Here is a 14,329-nt window from a genome sequence, read left to right on the forward strand (position 1 = left end):
AATGTTGTTTCTGTTGACAACCATTGAAATCTTCTTCAGTCCTCTGCCAACTCGTTCTTCTCTATGATGGTCTGTGTCGCAACCTCTTTTGACCATTGGTTCATTCTTCCAGCTGTTCTTTACACTTTCCTCTTTGAGCGCTGTTTCTGATTTCCCAGTCCATGGCAGGACAATGTTGCATTTTTCCTCTAAAATCCTACTTTCGGTGATATAATTATTCTCTCTCAGCAAGACATAAAAGAACTCTTGAACTCCATCCAAAGGAACTCCTGAACTCCCAAGTTCATCTAGTTCCACCCATCTTCAAGTTCAATATCATTGTGCCTTAAGGAAGCCTTGATAGTTCTCTAAAATAAAAAATAAATGGAATGATAATATGGCTCATCCTAGTTTATCATCAATGTGTGTTGAGTGCGTGTATGTGTGTATGAGAAAGAGAGGGATAGGTTCAGGTGCACTATGTCAGGAACTGAATAACTTGTATGTGTGTGTGTCCGTAATCAGCCTGCTTAATATTGTACTTCTTAAAAACAGAAACATTTATGTGTAAAAAAAAAAAAGTCTCAGTCCAGACCATGGATTCACATTTCTTGTCTGCATGTTTGTGTGCATCAGCGTCCACTGATAGGATCCTTCCTCTTACATATAGCATCAATCTGTTTTTGTTACTAGCAGGGTGGATAAGGGCTGGACTTCATGACTCTTGGCAATGAAACATATGTTCCCAGTGACTGTACTGTCAATGTTTTTTTCATGTTAAATTTACAAGAGAACGCAGATCTTTTATGGTTTGGATGATTAAAAGAAAAGCCAACAGGTCTGAGCACTCTTGGTTTTGCAGCACAAGAAACAGCTGTTCCCCTTACAATCTGCATTTAGTAGACACTCATGGCATCATTATAATAGTCTTCTTTGAGTTGGGATGGGCTGTAAGAGAGAGAGAGAGAGAGAGAGAGAGAGAAGGTGGAGAGAGAAGACAGCTGTGTGGATGACTCAAATGGTTTTTGGAGGAAAAGATTCCCAGTCACAGACAGTACAGGGGGGAAACACCAGCTCTCCCTTTCTTCCCACAACAGGCACATGCACAATCACATTTCTATAAAACGTATTTAATTGTCACACTGTGCCATCTTTGGCAGTCAACTACAAATAACATGGTCAAGTATACACAGTCACCAGTCAAAAGGACTGCAAGTAAAACAGTAGTCAATATCCGTTCAAGAAGCTACGTACACTTCAAGATCGGCTCACATATGACAAACCTCAAGAACATGGCTATCAAGCAACCACAGAGATCAGCACTGGTAGCAAACCATCGCAAATCATATTAGGTGTGATGGTCATCCAATCCATAACGTGTATGTAATTATGCGGTACAGTTTCTTATGTACAAAATCTAAAACAGTACAAAAATTAAAAACAATCAGAGAACAGAAACACATTTATCACATGAAACATAGCTTTTTAAAATTACATGATTTAAAAGTAAAGAAAACTAGAACTCATATATACATGTGCATCCATACCATTCAAAAGTAACATTTGCATATATAAATATCTTTTATAAGTGACAACTAATAATTTTCCTCTTTTCTTGAATAATAGAGTCCAGTGCTCCATAACATATCAATTACTGATAACCAAATGATATTACTGCTATGAGAAATAACTTAAGACAGTACCAAGTCTGCGTAGCTGTCCAGGATGAAACCATGGATCAAAGTATTCAAACGTCTGCAATAAAAACTGGAAGTATCATTAATGCCACGCCTTAGAAATCAATAACTGAATAACTTATCAGATTTTGGTAACTGGATCTGACTATCAAACTCAATGTGCTGCAGCAGTAATATTTCATTTTTGATTATTTTCAGCTGGATGAGTTTAATCACATAGCACTAATCCCCTAATGTTTTAAAAGTTTTCCATATTATGGACAGTTCTATTCTGATTCAGTAAAGGGCAGTCAAGTTTTTCATGTCACAACCTGAACATCTGTTCACCTCTGGTTCTCTCACACATATACCTTCAGGAAAAGGGGAGGGATGAGGTGTAGAGGGTGTGTGTGCGTAGGGGGTGGGGGGAGGGGGGGGAGAATGGGGGGAAGGTAGGTCTGCTGGAATGTTGTTGGATTTGGGTCGGTGGGTGGATCCTTGATGATGACTGATAGGAAACTTTCAGACACAGCAGTAAGCTGTTCTGTTTCCCTAAACAAAACACATATACTTAATATGAGGGTGGGAGGTGGGGGTGGGGGGGGGGAGGAACTTTACACACTTCACTTCTGAATCTGAATACATACGTATGATTGCAATGTTTCTGAAAAAGAACATTCAAAGAAGTCAGCTGTCCTCTCTGCTCTGTAAACCACAAACATAATTCAGCATCTGCAGCCTACTGAGGAGCACGAACATAAACAACAGCAACAACAAAAAGCTGTATGTGCAATGCACTGTGATTTCTCCATTCAACGATACCTGGAAATACCATTGTGCTGCCTATCACTAGCTGCATACTGTGGATCATGCATGATAATGCTATTGAAGAAGTTGTTGATGCAATGTTTGTTCAGTAAACAGGACAGCTGAATAAGCAACAACTAGTATTACTTCCTTCCACACAATCTTGCAAATATGTTCTTGTTTGAGGTGTGAGCTGCGTCAAATACACTTTAATTCATATGGAAAAAAAAAGAAGAAAAAAAAAGAAAGAAGAATGGTGCACACTAGTCATCTGGTCCACAGTAAATGGAACAGCAAAGATGTCATAGATCTATTGAAAGTAGCAAAATTGTTCATCTGCAACAATAAAAGTCAACAGGTATCAAATCAAGAACAAGAGCTGTGACAAAGTTTTGTCAGAATCAATGTGAATAAAATGTTTTGGGGACAATTTTTTAAGCACATACATATATCAATTATAAACTTTTTAATCTTTTGTTTGCATGAACTTTCACTGAAAAATCTATTTTTGTCGAAAAAGAGGGCGCTAGCCAGGGGGACAAAGGGGACGTTACCTACTTCCGGGAGGTTATCGGCCGTAGTACTCTCGTTTTCTCTGCATAGGCGGATAGTAGTTTGCACAAGACAGGAATGTCAGACCCTTGCCGGAGTCTGCACTAGTTGGGTCATGGTAAGTATGTTATTTAAATGTAATTTTAGATAGAAAATTTCCTTTTTCATTAAAAATTCTGGGTTGATAATTGCACACCCCACAAATATTCTATAACATTGTGTGACTGTTTTTATTTCAATGTGTGGGCATCCATACTCTTGTTTTCTGGGGTGTGCATATTAGGTTTCCATACCCCTTGATACATTGACACAGATTATGGGATCTTAAATGTGTGTATTTCATCCTCTGTATATATAAACACTCAGAGGATTATGGAAGGAATGAACAGATCTGCACATACGATGACCTGGGAGACTGGAAAAACTTACATCCCCTCTCACCCAAGGAGGTGCCACTACTGGAATTCCAACCCAGGATGTTATAGACTGAAGTTTCAGCTACCATATCTGTCCATTCTCTAATGTATAACAAGAAGACGAAGTGCCTTAAATCAAAAACCCGCAACTGGAATAATGAGATTATGTACATGGCAAAGTAACTGTGCCAGCCTCTCTGCTGGGAATGCATGGTAAAAACATGACTGCTCTGCATGTAAATCAAGCTTTAAACACACACACACACACATACACACACTTGTCGTTTAAAGAAGATTATAATGAAGAAAGTATGTTCATGTCTGTTTGGCAAGGTAATCTCTTCTATGGTGCACCCTGTGAAAACAGTACCCAGTGTGTTAAAGCTCTGAACCAAACCACCCGAGAACAACCCCAACAATGCACAAGAGCAGGACCTACACTTTGGCACATGTGACAAACAAAACATGATGGCACACAGTCAAGACTGTCTTCCTTCGTCCATCAGCTGGGTGTGTATCACATGAGGAGAAAACGAAAGTCCAAAGGTTGGGTGCATTTCATATGCTTGGGGTAAATGGAGCAGACTGCTTTTCAGCTTTTCAGCATTCTGCACAGCTGCCACTGATAAGAATCACCAGCTGCTGATTATGCATGGATTCACACCTGCCTACGTTGTGGATCATAATTAATTGTTTTTCTGGTAAAAAATGGTTTAAAATCAAAGGGACTTTAAGATGAAGATAAAAACTTTTTTTTCCTGTTTATAACAAATCAAAGATTGTAGGTACCAAAACAACAGACCTGAGGCAACCTAACACAATGTAAAATTAACACACTTACATATACACAGGACACACAAGCACATATCTACGCACACATACAGAGTTATAAACAAAATTAAGAAGATAAATATGAAAATAACTTTTTCTACTTGTTTTGCTTTGACTAAAGTACAGTAATACATCAAATGTGAAAGTGAAAGATTAAAATAAATCACTACATCCATTATCTTTAAAGTAAACAATTAATTTGATTTTCACCTACAACTGTATGTAAAGAAAAACTATTTCAAACATAACAGTTGAAATCTCCTTGAAAGCCACATAATGTGGGCATGATTTGATATTTCATGATAATGAAATGTTATCCTGATTATGCAAAATCAAGTTCACAATGTGATATTTCATGCTAATGAAATGTTATCCTGATTATGCAAAATCAAGTTCACAATAAACAGAGCTGCTTGGAACGGATATACCAGTATTCAGAACTACAGTGAAGGGAAAAACAAAAAACAACCACCAAATAAAAATTCAAAAAAAAAGGAAAAGAAAAGAAAAACCCCCAAAACCAAACAAACAAAACCCCCAGGAAAATCAAACCGTATCTTTGCAGTTGTCATTTCCTGACAAAAACTGAAAAAGATAAAAACAAACAAAAACCACCAAAAATATAATCAAACTGGAGATTTGAGGAAAAATCTATTGAGGAGTACAGGTTATACATATATATATCTCTCTACATATATGCAAAACTGATTAGGACTGGATAAAAATGCATTCAGCAAGTGCAACAATTTTCATGCACCTTCCAGGTTCACTCTCATTCTCTTAAAAAAAAAAAGAAAAAGAAAAAAAGAAAAGAAAGAGAGGCATTAATAAATCAAACAATGTTTCTGACACACCACAACACTGATCTGTTCACAACACTCTTGCGTCATGTCAATCGATGAAAATCATTTAGCCATCTGATGGTCGATCATCCCAGAATACCTGGCGTGTAGGGGAGGTGGGGGAGGGGGAAGGAGGATGTCCTTTAACAGCAAGACCCATGGTGTCCAGTGCAAGCCCAGCTTGCAGCATTGTTGCCGACCACTTCAGATCCCTCTGCATATCCAAATCACTAAACTGGAGCCAGTCATGTGTCATACAAAACAATGATATTCTTAACTGATACTGGCGCCAATTATTCTTCAGCTATACTGGCGCCAATCAGGTTTATACAAAACATTGATATTCTTCAGTTATACTGGCGCCCATCAGGTGTCATGCAAAACACTGGAATTCTTCAGTTTACTGGCGCCAAGCAGGTGTTATACAAATCACTGATATTCTTCAGTTATACTGGTGCCTATCAGGTGACACGCAAAACACTGGTATTCTTCAGTCTGCCAGTAACTGTCCTAACCAATGTTTTAAAAAAAAAGAAAAAAAAAACAAAGGCTGCACAAATCTCAAGCATATTCCTGGCAGGTTCCTGCCAAACACAACAAAAACAGTCGCAAAATTCAAACACTCCTGTACACTCTGCCAACTATTTCTGTACACAGATCATTAAACATTCCATTTGATCACATCTGTAACCCCGTCTGAGCAAACATCCACCTGAAGAGATCTGATTAATCTTTGTGATGCATCATATTTAACTGAGCAAGTAAAAAAAAAAAAAAAAACCCAGAAATTTGAGCTGTGAGGTGTGCCTATCTTATTTGGCCGTATCTGATTTTGTTCAAGCTACAAGCAATGATATGGATGGTGATACAGATAATAAGTGTATGCTCATTATATTTTCCTCCTACTAGTTGCTTCCCTAATATTGTGAATTTGAGGATTTAGAATTATTATCAATGTTTGTTTTGTTTTTTCAAGTATGTGTTTTGTATTGAACTGCTCATTTTTTGTGTGTGTGTAGCCAGTGTTCTGTTGCAGACAGTCTGGATTATTTTGATGAACTTAAATAAAAACATGTATTTGTAACAAGAAAATATTATCCAATTCTGAAAGGCTGTGAAGTTTGGTTAACTGGTTAATTGGTTGGATTTGTGTGTGTCAAGTCAAAATGAACTTTATTGTGGGAAAAAGAATAAGCTTGTACAGCTTTTTTTCATCATGTGTGTGTGTGTGTGTGTGTGTGTGAGTGCATGCATATGTATGTGTGTGTGTGTGTGTGTGTGTGTGAGTGTGAGTGTGTGCATGTGTGTGTGAGTGCATGCATATGTATGTGTGTGTGTGTGTGTTTGTTTTGAAGGAGACTTGAAGTGGATTGAATCACAGAAGATAACAATGGTATATAATTGTGATCACTCCATTTATCAATCCACAGGAATGCTTTATGAACACAAATGTGATATGCCATTTTTACACTGACAGAGGGACAACCAAAGAGACCCAGTAAAGTGCATAATGTTGATAATGACAGAGAGTTTATTAGGTTTCCATCACATTGACTGGTTACAGTGACCAGTTCCAAACACTCCCCAGGCCCCCAACCCCAGTGTATCTCATCATAGCTGTCCACCCATCAGCATGCACTGTCACAAACAATGAAAGACATATGGCTTTGCTTTTTTTACACACATACAATGAGATGATCACTCTCACAGTCCACATATTCCCGAATAAAAACTTCTGAGAAGAATACTAGGTGGTTTGGGTAATGAAGAAGTCTGGCAAGACAGTTTGCTCTGTTGGTCATCAAATCATTCAGTACTTCATTTTTAATTGCAAAGATAGTTTAGAACATCACACTATGACCAAGACACATTCAGAGCTACCATTATTCACACCAAACAACTATTCAACAAGAAACCAAAATGGTCTTTTCCAGCAACAGGCGGTCATCGCAGTCAAGAGTCACAAAATGCCGTTTTTCCGCAGCGTGGCAATAGCACCAAGGACACCAGACCCTCCTTTGGGAAACATCTGGCTGGCAGCTGGATTCTGGGCAGCAGCTTGGGCACCCTCTTCTGGCACGGTCTCCTGAGAGTGGGCAGATTCTGTAGCAGGTGGGACAGGAGCATCTGACTTGTTCCAGAGCAGATTGTAACCGCTGCTGATCAGTTTGCCAAACAGACCATGGTGGCTGTCAGAGGAGGGGTGCTGCCCTTGGCTGGCGCGAGACATGGGGTTCACCAAAGAGCCAGCCGACGCGGTGGCCACGGCTTCCGCTGGAATGACGGGGACGGAGGAGGAGTTGTTGAGAGGTCCGGCCGCCACCTTAGGGCAGGTGGCATTGGTCTTGATGATGGCCCGGGCCAGGGAGGTGTCTCGGTCCTGCAGCACAGCAGCCAGTCCCAGAGACATGGTGTACTTCCTGCTGTCACCGCTCTGCCTGCTGGGCCGTCGGGAACTGGGCGTAGAGGACGCCATGGGCTGGGGACTGACAGTACTGGCTCTGCACACACAGTACATTCTGTAACAGCTCTGTCAAAATCACTGTCACATCATATCACTGTCACACATCACTGTCACATCACATCACTGTCATATCACACTGCCTGTGTCAAATCAGTCTGTCACATCACAGTCTGTGTCACATCACATCACTGTCACATTACTATCATATCACTGTCATATCACATCACTGTCACATCACTGTCTGTGTCACATCACATCACTGTCTGAGTCACATCACTGTCACCTCACCTCACTGTCACCTCACATCAATGTCTGTGTCACATCACTGTCACATCACTGTCACCTCACCTCACTGTCACCTCACATCAATGTCTGTGTCACATCACTGTCACATCACATCACACCACTGTCACATCACACCACTGTCACAGTGATGCTTTGCTAAGATGACCTAGTATAATATGTCAAGCAACACAAATGCAAACTTTTGAGTTGCTTGATGAACAGATGGTAACTCCAAACCACTCGATCACCGAGTTTGAATAAAAACTGAATGAATAATGGTGTCAAACCATGTCACTGTTAACTTACTGTGACCAGACAGGAAAAAAACAATGTCAAACCCTGTTTTTATTTCTTTGCACAACACAACATGATGCCACTGACCTTTGAGAAGGGCTAGGGAGACTGGCCAGACTGTGGAGACTGGGCACATTGTGGTGATTTGCTGAACTGAGGAGCGGGAGACATCCAGAACTCTCTGTCAGACTACTCTGATATTCTTGACCGTCCTCTGTAAGAAGATATTCAAAAATCCCTCTGCGTAATCTGATCACATTCACTCAACACCTTTATAATGTATGGCAGCCATGTTTATAAATTACAATATTTGTAAACATTTGAGTGTTCACTGTCCTGTCTGCACAATACAGGTAACAGCTATGTGTATCTCTGCAACTTTTTGTTGACATATAAAAGAATACCTATGCATATGCATATACCAGTTGTCACATTTACTGAACACCCTTGCGCATGTGTCTTCTTTGTGTTAAATAAAAATGTTTTCCGCTTTTGCACACACAATATCCCATTCACACAACACCTATACATCTGTGTGTACTCTGCTACTCAGTGTTGACATAAAAACAATGTTGATACATCTCAGAATATACTGTCACTTTTACACAATGCTCATGTACATTAGATTTTTAAGTAAATATGGTACATGCACACTTTTCTTATTCACATGTGCACTCACTATCCATTGCACACACTCACACATCTGTGTGGACTCAATGTTCACATAAACACAGCATCAATACAAATAATGACAACATCCACATAACCCTTGCTGTTCAAATACAACATTCATGCACCATCTGAGTGTAGCACTGCCACATAAATACAACACCCAAGCACCAGTGAGCACTAATCAAAACAACATTCACATGTCTTGTGTGCAGAGCAATGGACTGCTCAACATACTCCAATAATTCTTACAGCCAAGAGACTTTGAATGAGGTTACTTTGATATCACTGTGCTCTCCCAGTAACAGAACACCATGTTATATATATATATATATATATATATATATATATATATATACACACACATACACACACACACACACACACACACATACACACACTGACTCGTTTCCATGCACACACATGTACAGACATCAGTGGCTCACACTGTCTTGCTGTAATCAAAGCCATGGCCCTAGCCTGTTAACATTAGATCAGTTAATGAATGAAGGTACACAAAAAAACCCACATCAGTATGAAAAAATACAAAAGACCATCAACACTAAATTAGCGTCAGGTGAGAATGATACATCGCATCCAAATTCAGTATCTGGACAAACGTTAGATCAATTAATGAAATGAAGGTACACAAAAGACCAAATCAGTCTGAAAGAACACAAAAGACCATAAACACGACATCAGCATCAGACTTCAGCGTTTGGTTCTAAATTCTCACAGCCCCCGTTCTTTTCCCTTAACGAGGTCCCATGCATAGCATTACACGACCTCCCGTGGGGTCAGGGGTCAGGGGTCAGGGTCAGACTCACTCACCGTCCTCAAAGTCGCTGAGTGTGTAGGCCTCTCCATCCAGGTCCAGCTTACGCTCCCCCTTCACCTTCACCCCCTCCCTACGCTCAAACAGTCCCCCCAGGTGGGGCTGTGCCAGCCGCTGCCACTGCTGCAGCGTCACTGAACCTGATGTGTACAGTACATTGGTGCTTAAGTACTGTGATTTGGTTCTTAGCACACGATGTTGATGTCATGTACTGTCATATGGTTTTGAGCATGCTGATGTTGATGTCATGTATTGTGATATGTTTTGAGCATATGATGATGTTGATGTCAAGTACTGTGATGTGGTTTTAAGCATAACGATGTTGATGTCAAATAATGTGATATGGTTTTAAGCATAATTATGTCAAGTACTGTGATATGGTTTCAAGCATGATGTTGATGTCAAGTACTGTGATGTGGTTTTGAGCATAATGATGTTATGTCAAGTACTGTGATATGGGTTTGAGCATATGATGCCACGTACTGTGATATAGTTTTGAGCATGCTGATACTGATGTCAAGTACTGTGATGTGGTTCTTAGCACACGATGTTGATGTCATGTACTGTCATATGGTTTTGAGCATGCTGATGTTGATGTCATGTATTGTGATATGTTTTGAGCATATGATGATGTTGATGTCAAGTACTGTGATGTGGTTTTAAGCATAACGATGTTGATGTCAAATAATGTGATATGGTTTTAGGCATAATTATGTCAAGTACTGTGATATAGTTTTGAGCATGCTGATACTGATGTCAAGTACTGTGATGTGGTTTTGAGCATGATAATGTTGATGTTAAGTGCTATGGTATGGTTTAAAGCATGATGATGTTGATGTCAAATGTGATATGATTTTAAGCATGATAAGGTACTGTGATACAGTTTCAAGGATGATGATGTTGATGTCAAGTAATGTGATATGGTTTCAAGCATGGTGATGTTGATGTCAAGTAATGTGATACGACTTCAAGCATGATGATGTTGATGTCAAGTATTGTGATATATTTTTGAGCATGATGATGTTGATGTCAAGTATTGTGATATAGTTTTGAGCGTGCTGATGTTGATGTCAAGTATTGTGATATAGTTTTGAGCATGCTGATGTTGATGTCAAGTATTGTGATATAGTTTTAAGTATGATGATGTTGTCAATTATTGTGGTACAGTTTTATGCATGATGATGATGATGCCAAATAATGTGACATGTTTTTAAGCATAATTATGTCAAGTACTGTGATATGGTTTTAAGCATAATGATGTTGATGTCAAGTACTGTGATATGGTTTTGAGCATGATGTTGTCAAATAATGTGATCCGGTTTAAACCATGATGATGTTGATGTCAAATAATGTAATATGGCTTTGAGCATGCTGATGTTGATGTCAAGTAATGTGATGTAAGATTTCATCATTAAAGTTTTGTGATGTCTGATATATACTTTAAGTGTTATGTTGCGTGCATTGCCTTTTTTTTTTTTTTTTTGGAGTGTATGTTCATAAATTTTTGTTAGTCTTGGAAGTCTGTTCAGGGTTATGTATGGTAATTGTCATTCTAGTGTTAAACTGCATGTTTTAAACATCGATTTTTACACTACAGGGTGCAACTGAACATGCTTTACATGGAAGGGCGCTATATGAATCAAATTATTATCAAATTATCATCGCCACATTCACTATGTCAAGTAAATTGATGTACTTAGTAAAAAATGAGCTTCGTCCTGGTAATAATGTAAACTTAAAAAAAAAGAAAAAAAAAAAGAAAAAAAAGACAAACTACACAAATCTGTTGCTAAAGTAAGTAAATGAGAAGTAGAAACGAGAATTAAACTTTTCTATCAAATACACTGCTAAGGAAAATGTGAAAAATGAAGCATCTACTGGAACTTTGTACAACAACCCATTCCAGAATCAAACTTACATAATGTGTCATGAGTGAATGCTTGTTAATTAATCACACACACACACACACACACACACCCACACACAAAGATGTAACTGATCACAGACAAGAGTGTTAGGTGAGCAGACATACACAAGACAGTTAAACTGGCCATGAAGTTAGATAGGAAGTACAGAAAAATGTTATGGTAGTCATTTACAAGATTTAATTTTAGTCACAAGAATCTTAGAATGAAAATTTGTATCTTTTATCTTTCCAGCTTTTGAAAGCTATGCACGTTCCAAATGAGTCAACTCATAACTTCCCAAACTGTTTGCAGTAATTCCTGAACAAAGATTGTTAACTTCATGTTGCAGTAGCTTTCAATACTTTTTTGTTGTTGTTTTTTTTGCAAAATAATTGTCTTTTTATGAAATTAAAAAACAAAACAAAACAAACAACCCCCCCCCTCCTACCCCTCCTCCTAATCTTTCTCCTTTGTCAAAAATGTACCTGTTGACAATTAACATGTGTCAAATATTTTTATTCACCTAATGCACTGCTGTTCATGGACAACAGAATACTTTTGCTGGCACATCAATGCAGCTCTGAGTGTAGCAATCAATTTTTAGAACACCCAAAAAACTTGACAGCTCAGAGCAGCCTGTCACCTGTACAGTAACGCTGTGTGCACCGTCCCATGCACTGACACTGCTGGTCAGGCTCTGCTTCGCAGATGTGGTGTAGTGTATGTGGATTTGTCTGAGTCAATGATACCTTGAGCAACTGAAATGAACTGAACCATGCATGGAAAGGTGTGGTGAGGGGAAATGTCAGAGCAAGCTACGCATAACCTATCTTCTTTCTCTTCCCAGTGCATCTTGGGTGTCATCACTTTCTTGCACACAGCACTGAATACAAGAGCAATTTTTTTTTGCACAAAACAATATGGAGCACAAATGACCAATCACGAAACTTTTCCAGAAAGAGATAACATGTTTAACATGCTTTTACATGCCAGACTAAACTACTCATGCAGTCTCATGCAAGTTTAGAGAGAAACAGTGTGTGAGAGAAGGAGAAACAAGAGAGAGAGTGAGAGAAAGACAGAGAGAGAGAGAAAGAAATGGGGGAGGAGGAAGGATGAGAAGTATGACTTAACAGATGATTCGACAAATGTACTGAGTCTTAACCAAACACTTCACAATTAGTAATTATTCATGATCATTGTTTTCCACATGAAGCACAGTTAAAGCACCACACACGTCCACTCTGCACAACATAGCAGCACAGTCACAAACACAGTTCTCACAAAGCACACACAAATATCCACCAAGAACAAACCCATGGATAACAAAGAATAATACTCCCTGTCAGATGGAAGTCTCCTGCTCTTGTATTCTATGAGATTAGTGACCAAAAAACACACAAACAAAGTTGTCTGACAGACACACAAGACCAACAACGTCTGGAGAAAAACAAGACCACTAAAAACAAGATGAACAACCTGCACATTGAACAGAGAACAAAGAAGTGATGAAAGCAATGCCAGTCAGTGGTCTCCCATTCACAAAGGGGAGGAATGCTGGCATCATCATCAGGCTGACAAAGAAGGCACTTTCTGTGCTGTGTGAACAGCACTGCATGAAGTGTGATGATATCAGGTAATGATGATGATGGAGATGTAGGTGACTTTCCTGACAATGACGACAGCCAATCTCACCTTCCATGGGCTTAACGATCTGCAGCTTGCTGGACATCTTGTACTGGGAGGAGGAGTGCTGGGGGTTTCTGCTGCAGCCCAGGTAGGAGTAGCCGCTGGCGCCAGAGGACAGCGAGTCTGGGGTACCTGGGGTCCTGAAGGTGCTCACTTCACCCCGGGCCCTGTGGGCGTCGTCGCTGTCATACCCCTGCTTCCCTGCCAGTCTTTGCAAGGCTGTTTGCAGATCGTTGGAGCCCGGAACACCTGGCCGGCCCATTTCCCTGGTGGAGCTGTGGAGTGACAGGGAACGACTCTTGTTGCTACAGTGTGTTACAAAAACAATCATTAGACTACTACATAGAATTCCGCTTCTCTTTCAGTGTTGTGTGCAGTCTGGCAAAGCTTAAGGAGATTTTGGAAAAAAAAAAGGAATGAAAAATGTTTGTTCAATTGCTTATAAAGGCAGTAAAAGGGACTCTACTACCTCAGAGAAAATTTACTGATGCAAGACAATATTATATGATATTAAAACATCAGGGAAACAACAATATGTAAGTTACAAGGTAAAGCGCAAAGTTCAAAAGAATAAAGCAACACAATAGATTACATAACAGGACAACACAAAATAACACAGCACAGCACATGAACACACAATACCAATTTCCTGTACTCTACACCTCCCCCCTCCCCTCTTAGAGTCTACCACAAATCCCCAACTCACCCACACACACTGTCCATGTCTCCGCCATAGCCGTCACTGGTCATGGACTCAGTGTCAGAGTTGAGGACCGAGGCAGGCAGACTGTCGGCATCCCAGCAGCTGGAAGCAGAGGATGACAGCCGCATCGAGTTGCTCCTCGACTTGGATGCTGCCCGGTGAGCTGCCCTTGCTGTTTCAAACACTCTCCAGTTGAATGACCTGAAGGAACCAAAGAATATTTGTGAAAAAAAGAAGAAAGAAAGAAGAAGAAAAAGCAAAAAAACAACAATAACAATAGAGTTCTCTCTGATTTTCTACAAAGCTTTTAAAAGACGCCAGAATGCAACCACAATGTACGTTGTCAGAGAGTAACACAATGATGATTATTTTTTTTCTAC

The 14,329-nt window shown here is 39.6% G+C and overlaps 1 protein-coding gene across 10 annotated transcripts in view; it reads right to left on the reverse strand.

Moving 5' to 3' along the window:
- Window positions 1-1,088: 1,088 nt before the first annotated feature.
- The window catches only part of LOC143292768 (trafficking kinesin-binding protein 1-like), an 82,628-nt gene continuing 69,387 nt past the window's right edge, over window positions 1,089-14,329 (reverse strand). For all 10 annotated transcript variants that reach the window (XM_076603319.1, XM_076603318.1, XM_076603322.1 and 7 more), the window contains 5 exons: window positions 13,953-14,150; window positions 13,253-13,521; window positions 9,647-9,790; window positions 8,234-8,360; window positions 1,089-7,604 (listed from right to left, as the gene is read on the reverse strand). In XM_076603319.1, the coding sequence (XP_076459434.1) occupies window positions 7,064-7,604; window positions 8,234-8,360; window positions 9,647-9,790; window positions 13,253-13,521; window positions 13,953-14,150 (1,279 nt within the window). In that variant the 3' untranslated portion in view covers window positions 1,089-7,063. The remainder of the gene's footprint in view (window positions 7,605-8,233; window positions 8,361-9,646; window positions 9,791-13,252; window positions 13,522-13,952; window positions 14,151-14,329) is intronic.

This window comes from Babylonia areolata, chromosome 18, assembly GCF_041734735.1.
Source record: "Babylonia areolata isolate BAREFJ2019XMU chromosome 18, ASM4173473v1, whole genome shotgun sequence".
Classification (NCBI taxonomy): Eukaryota; Metazoa; Mollusca; class Gastropoda; order Neogastropoda; family Buccinidae; genus Babylonia; species Babylonia areolata.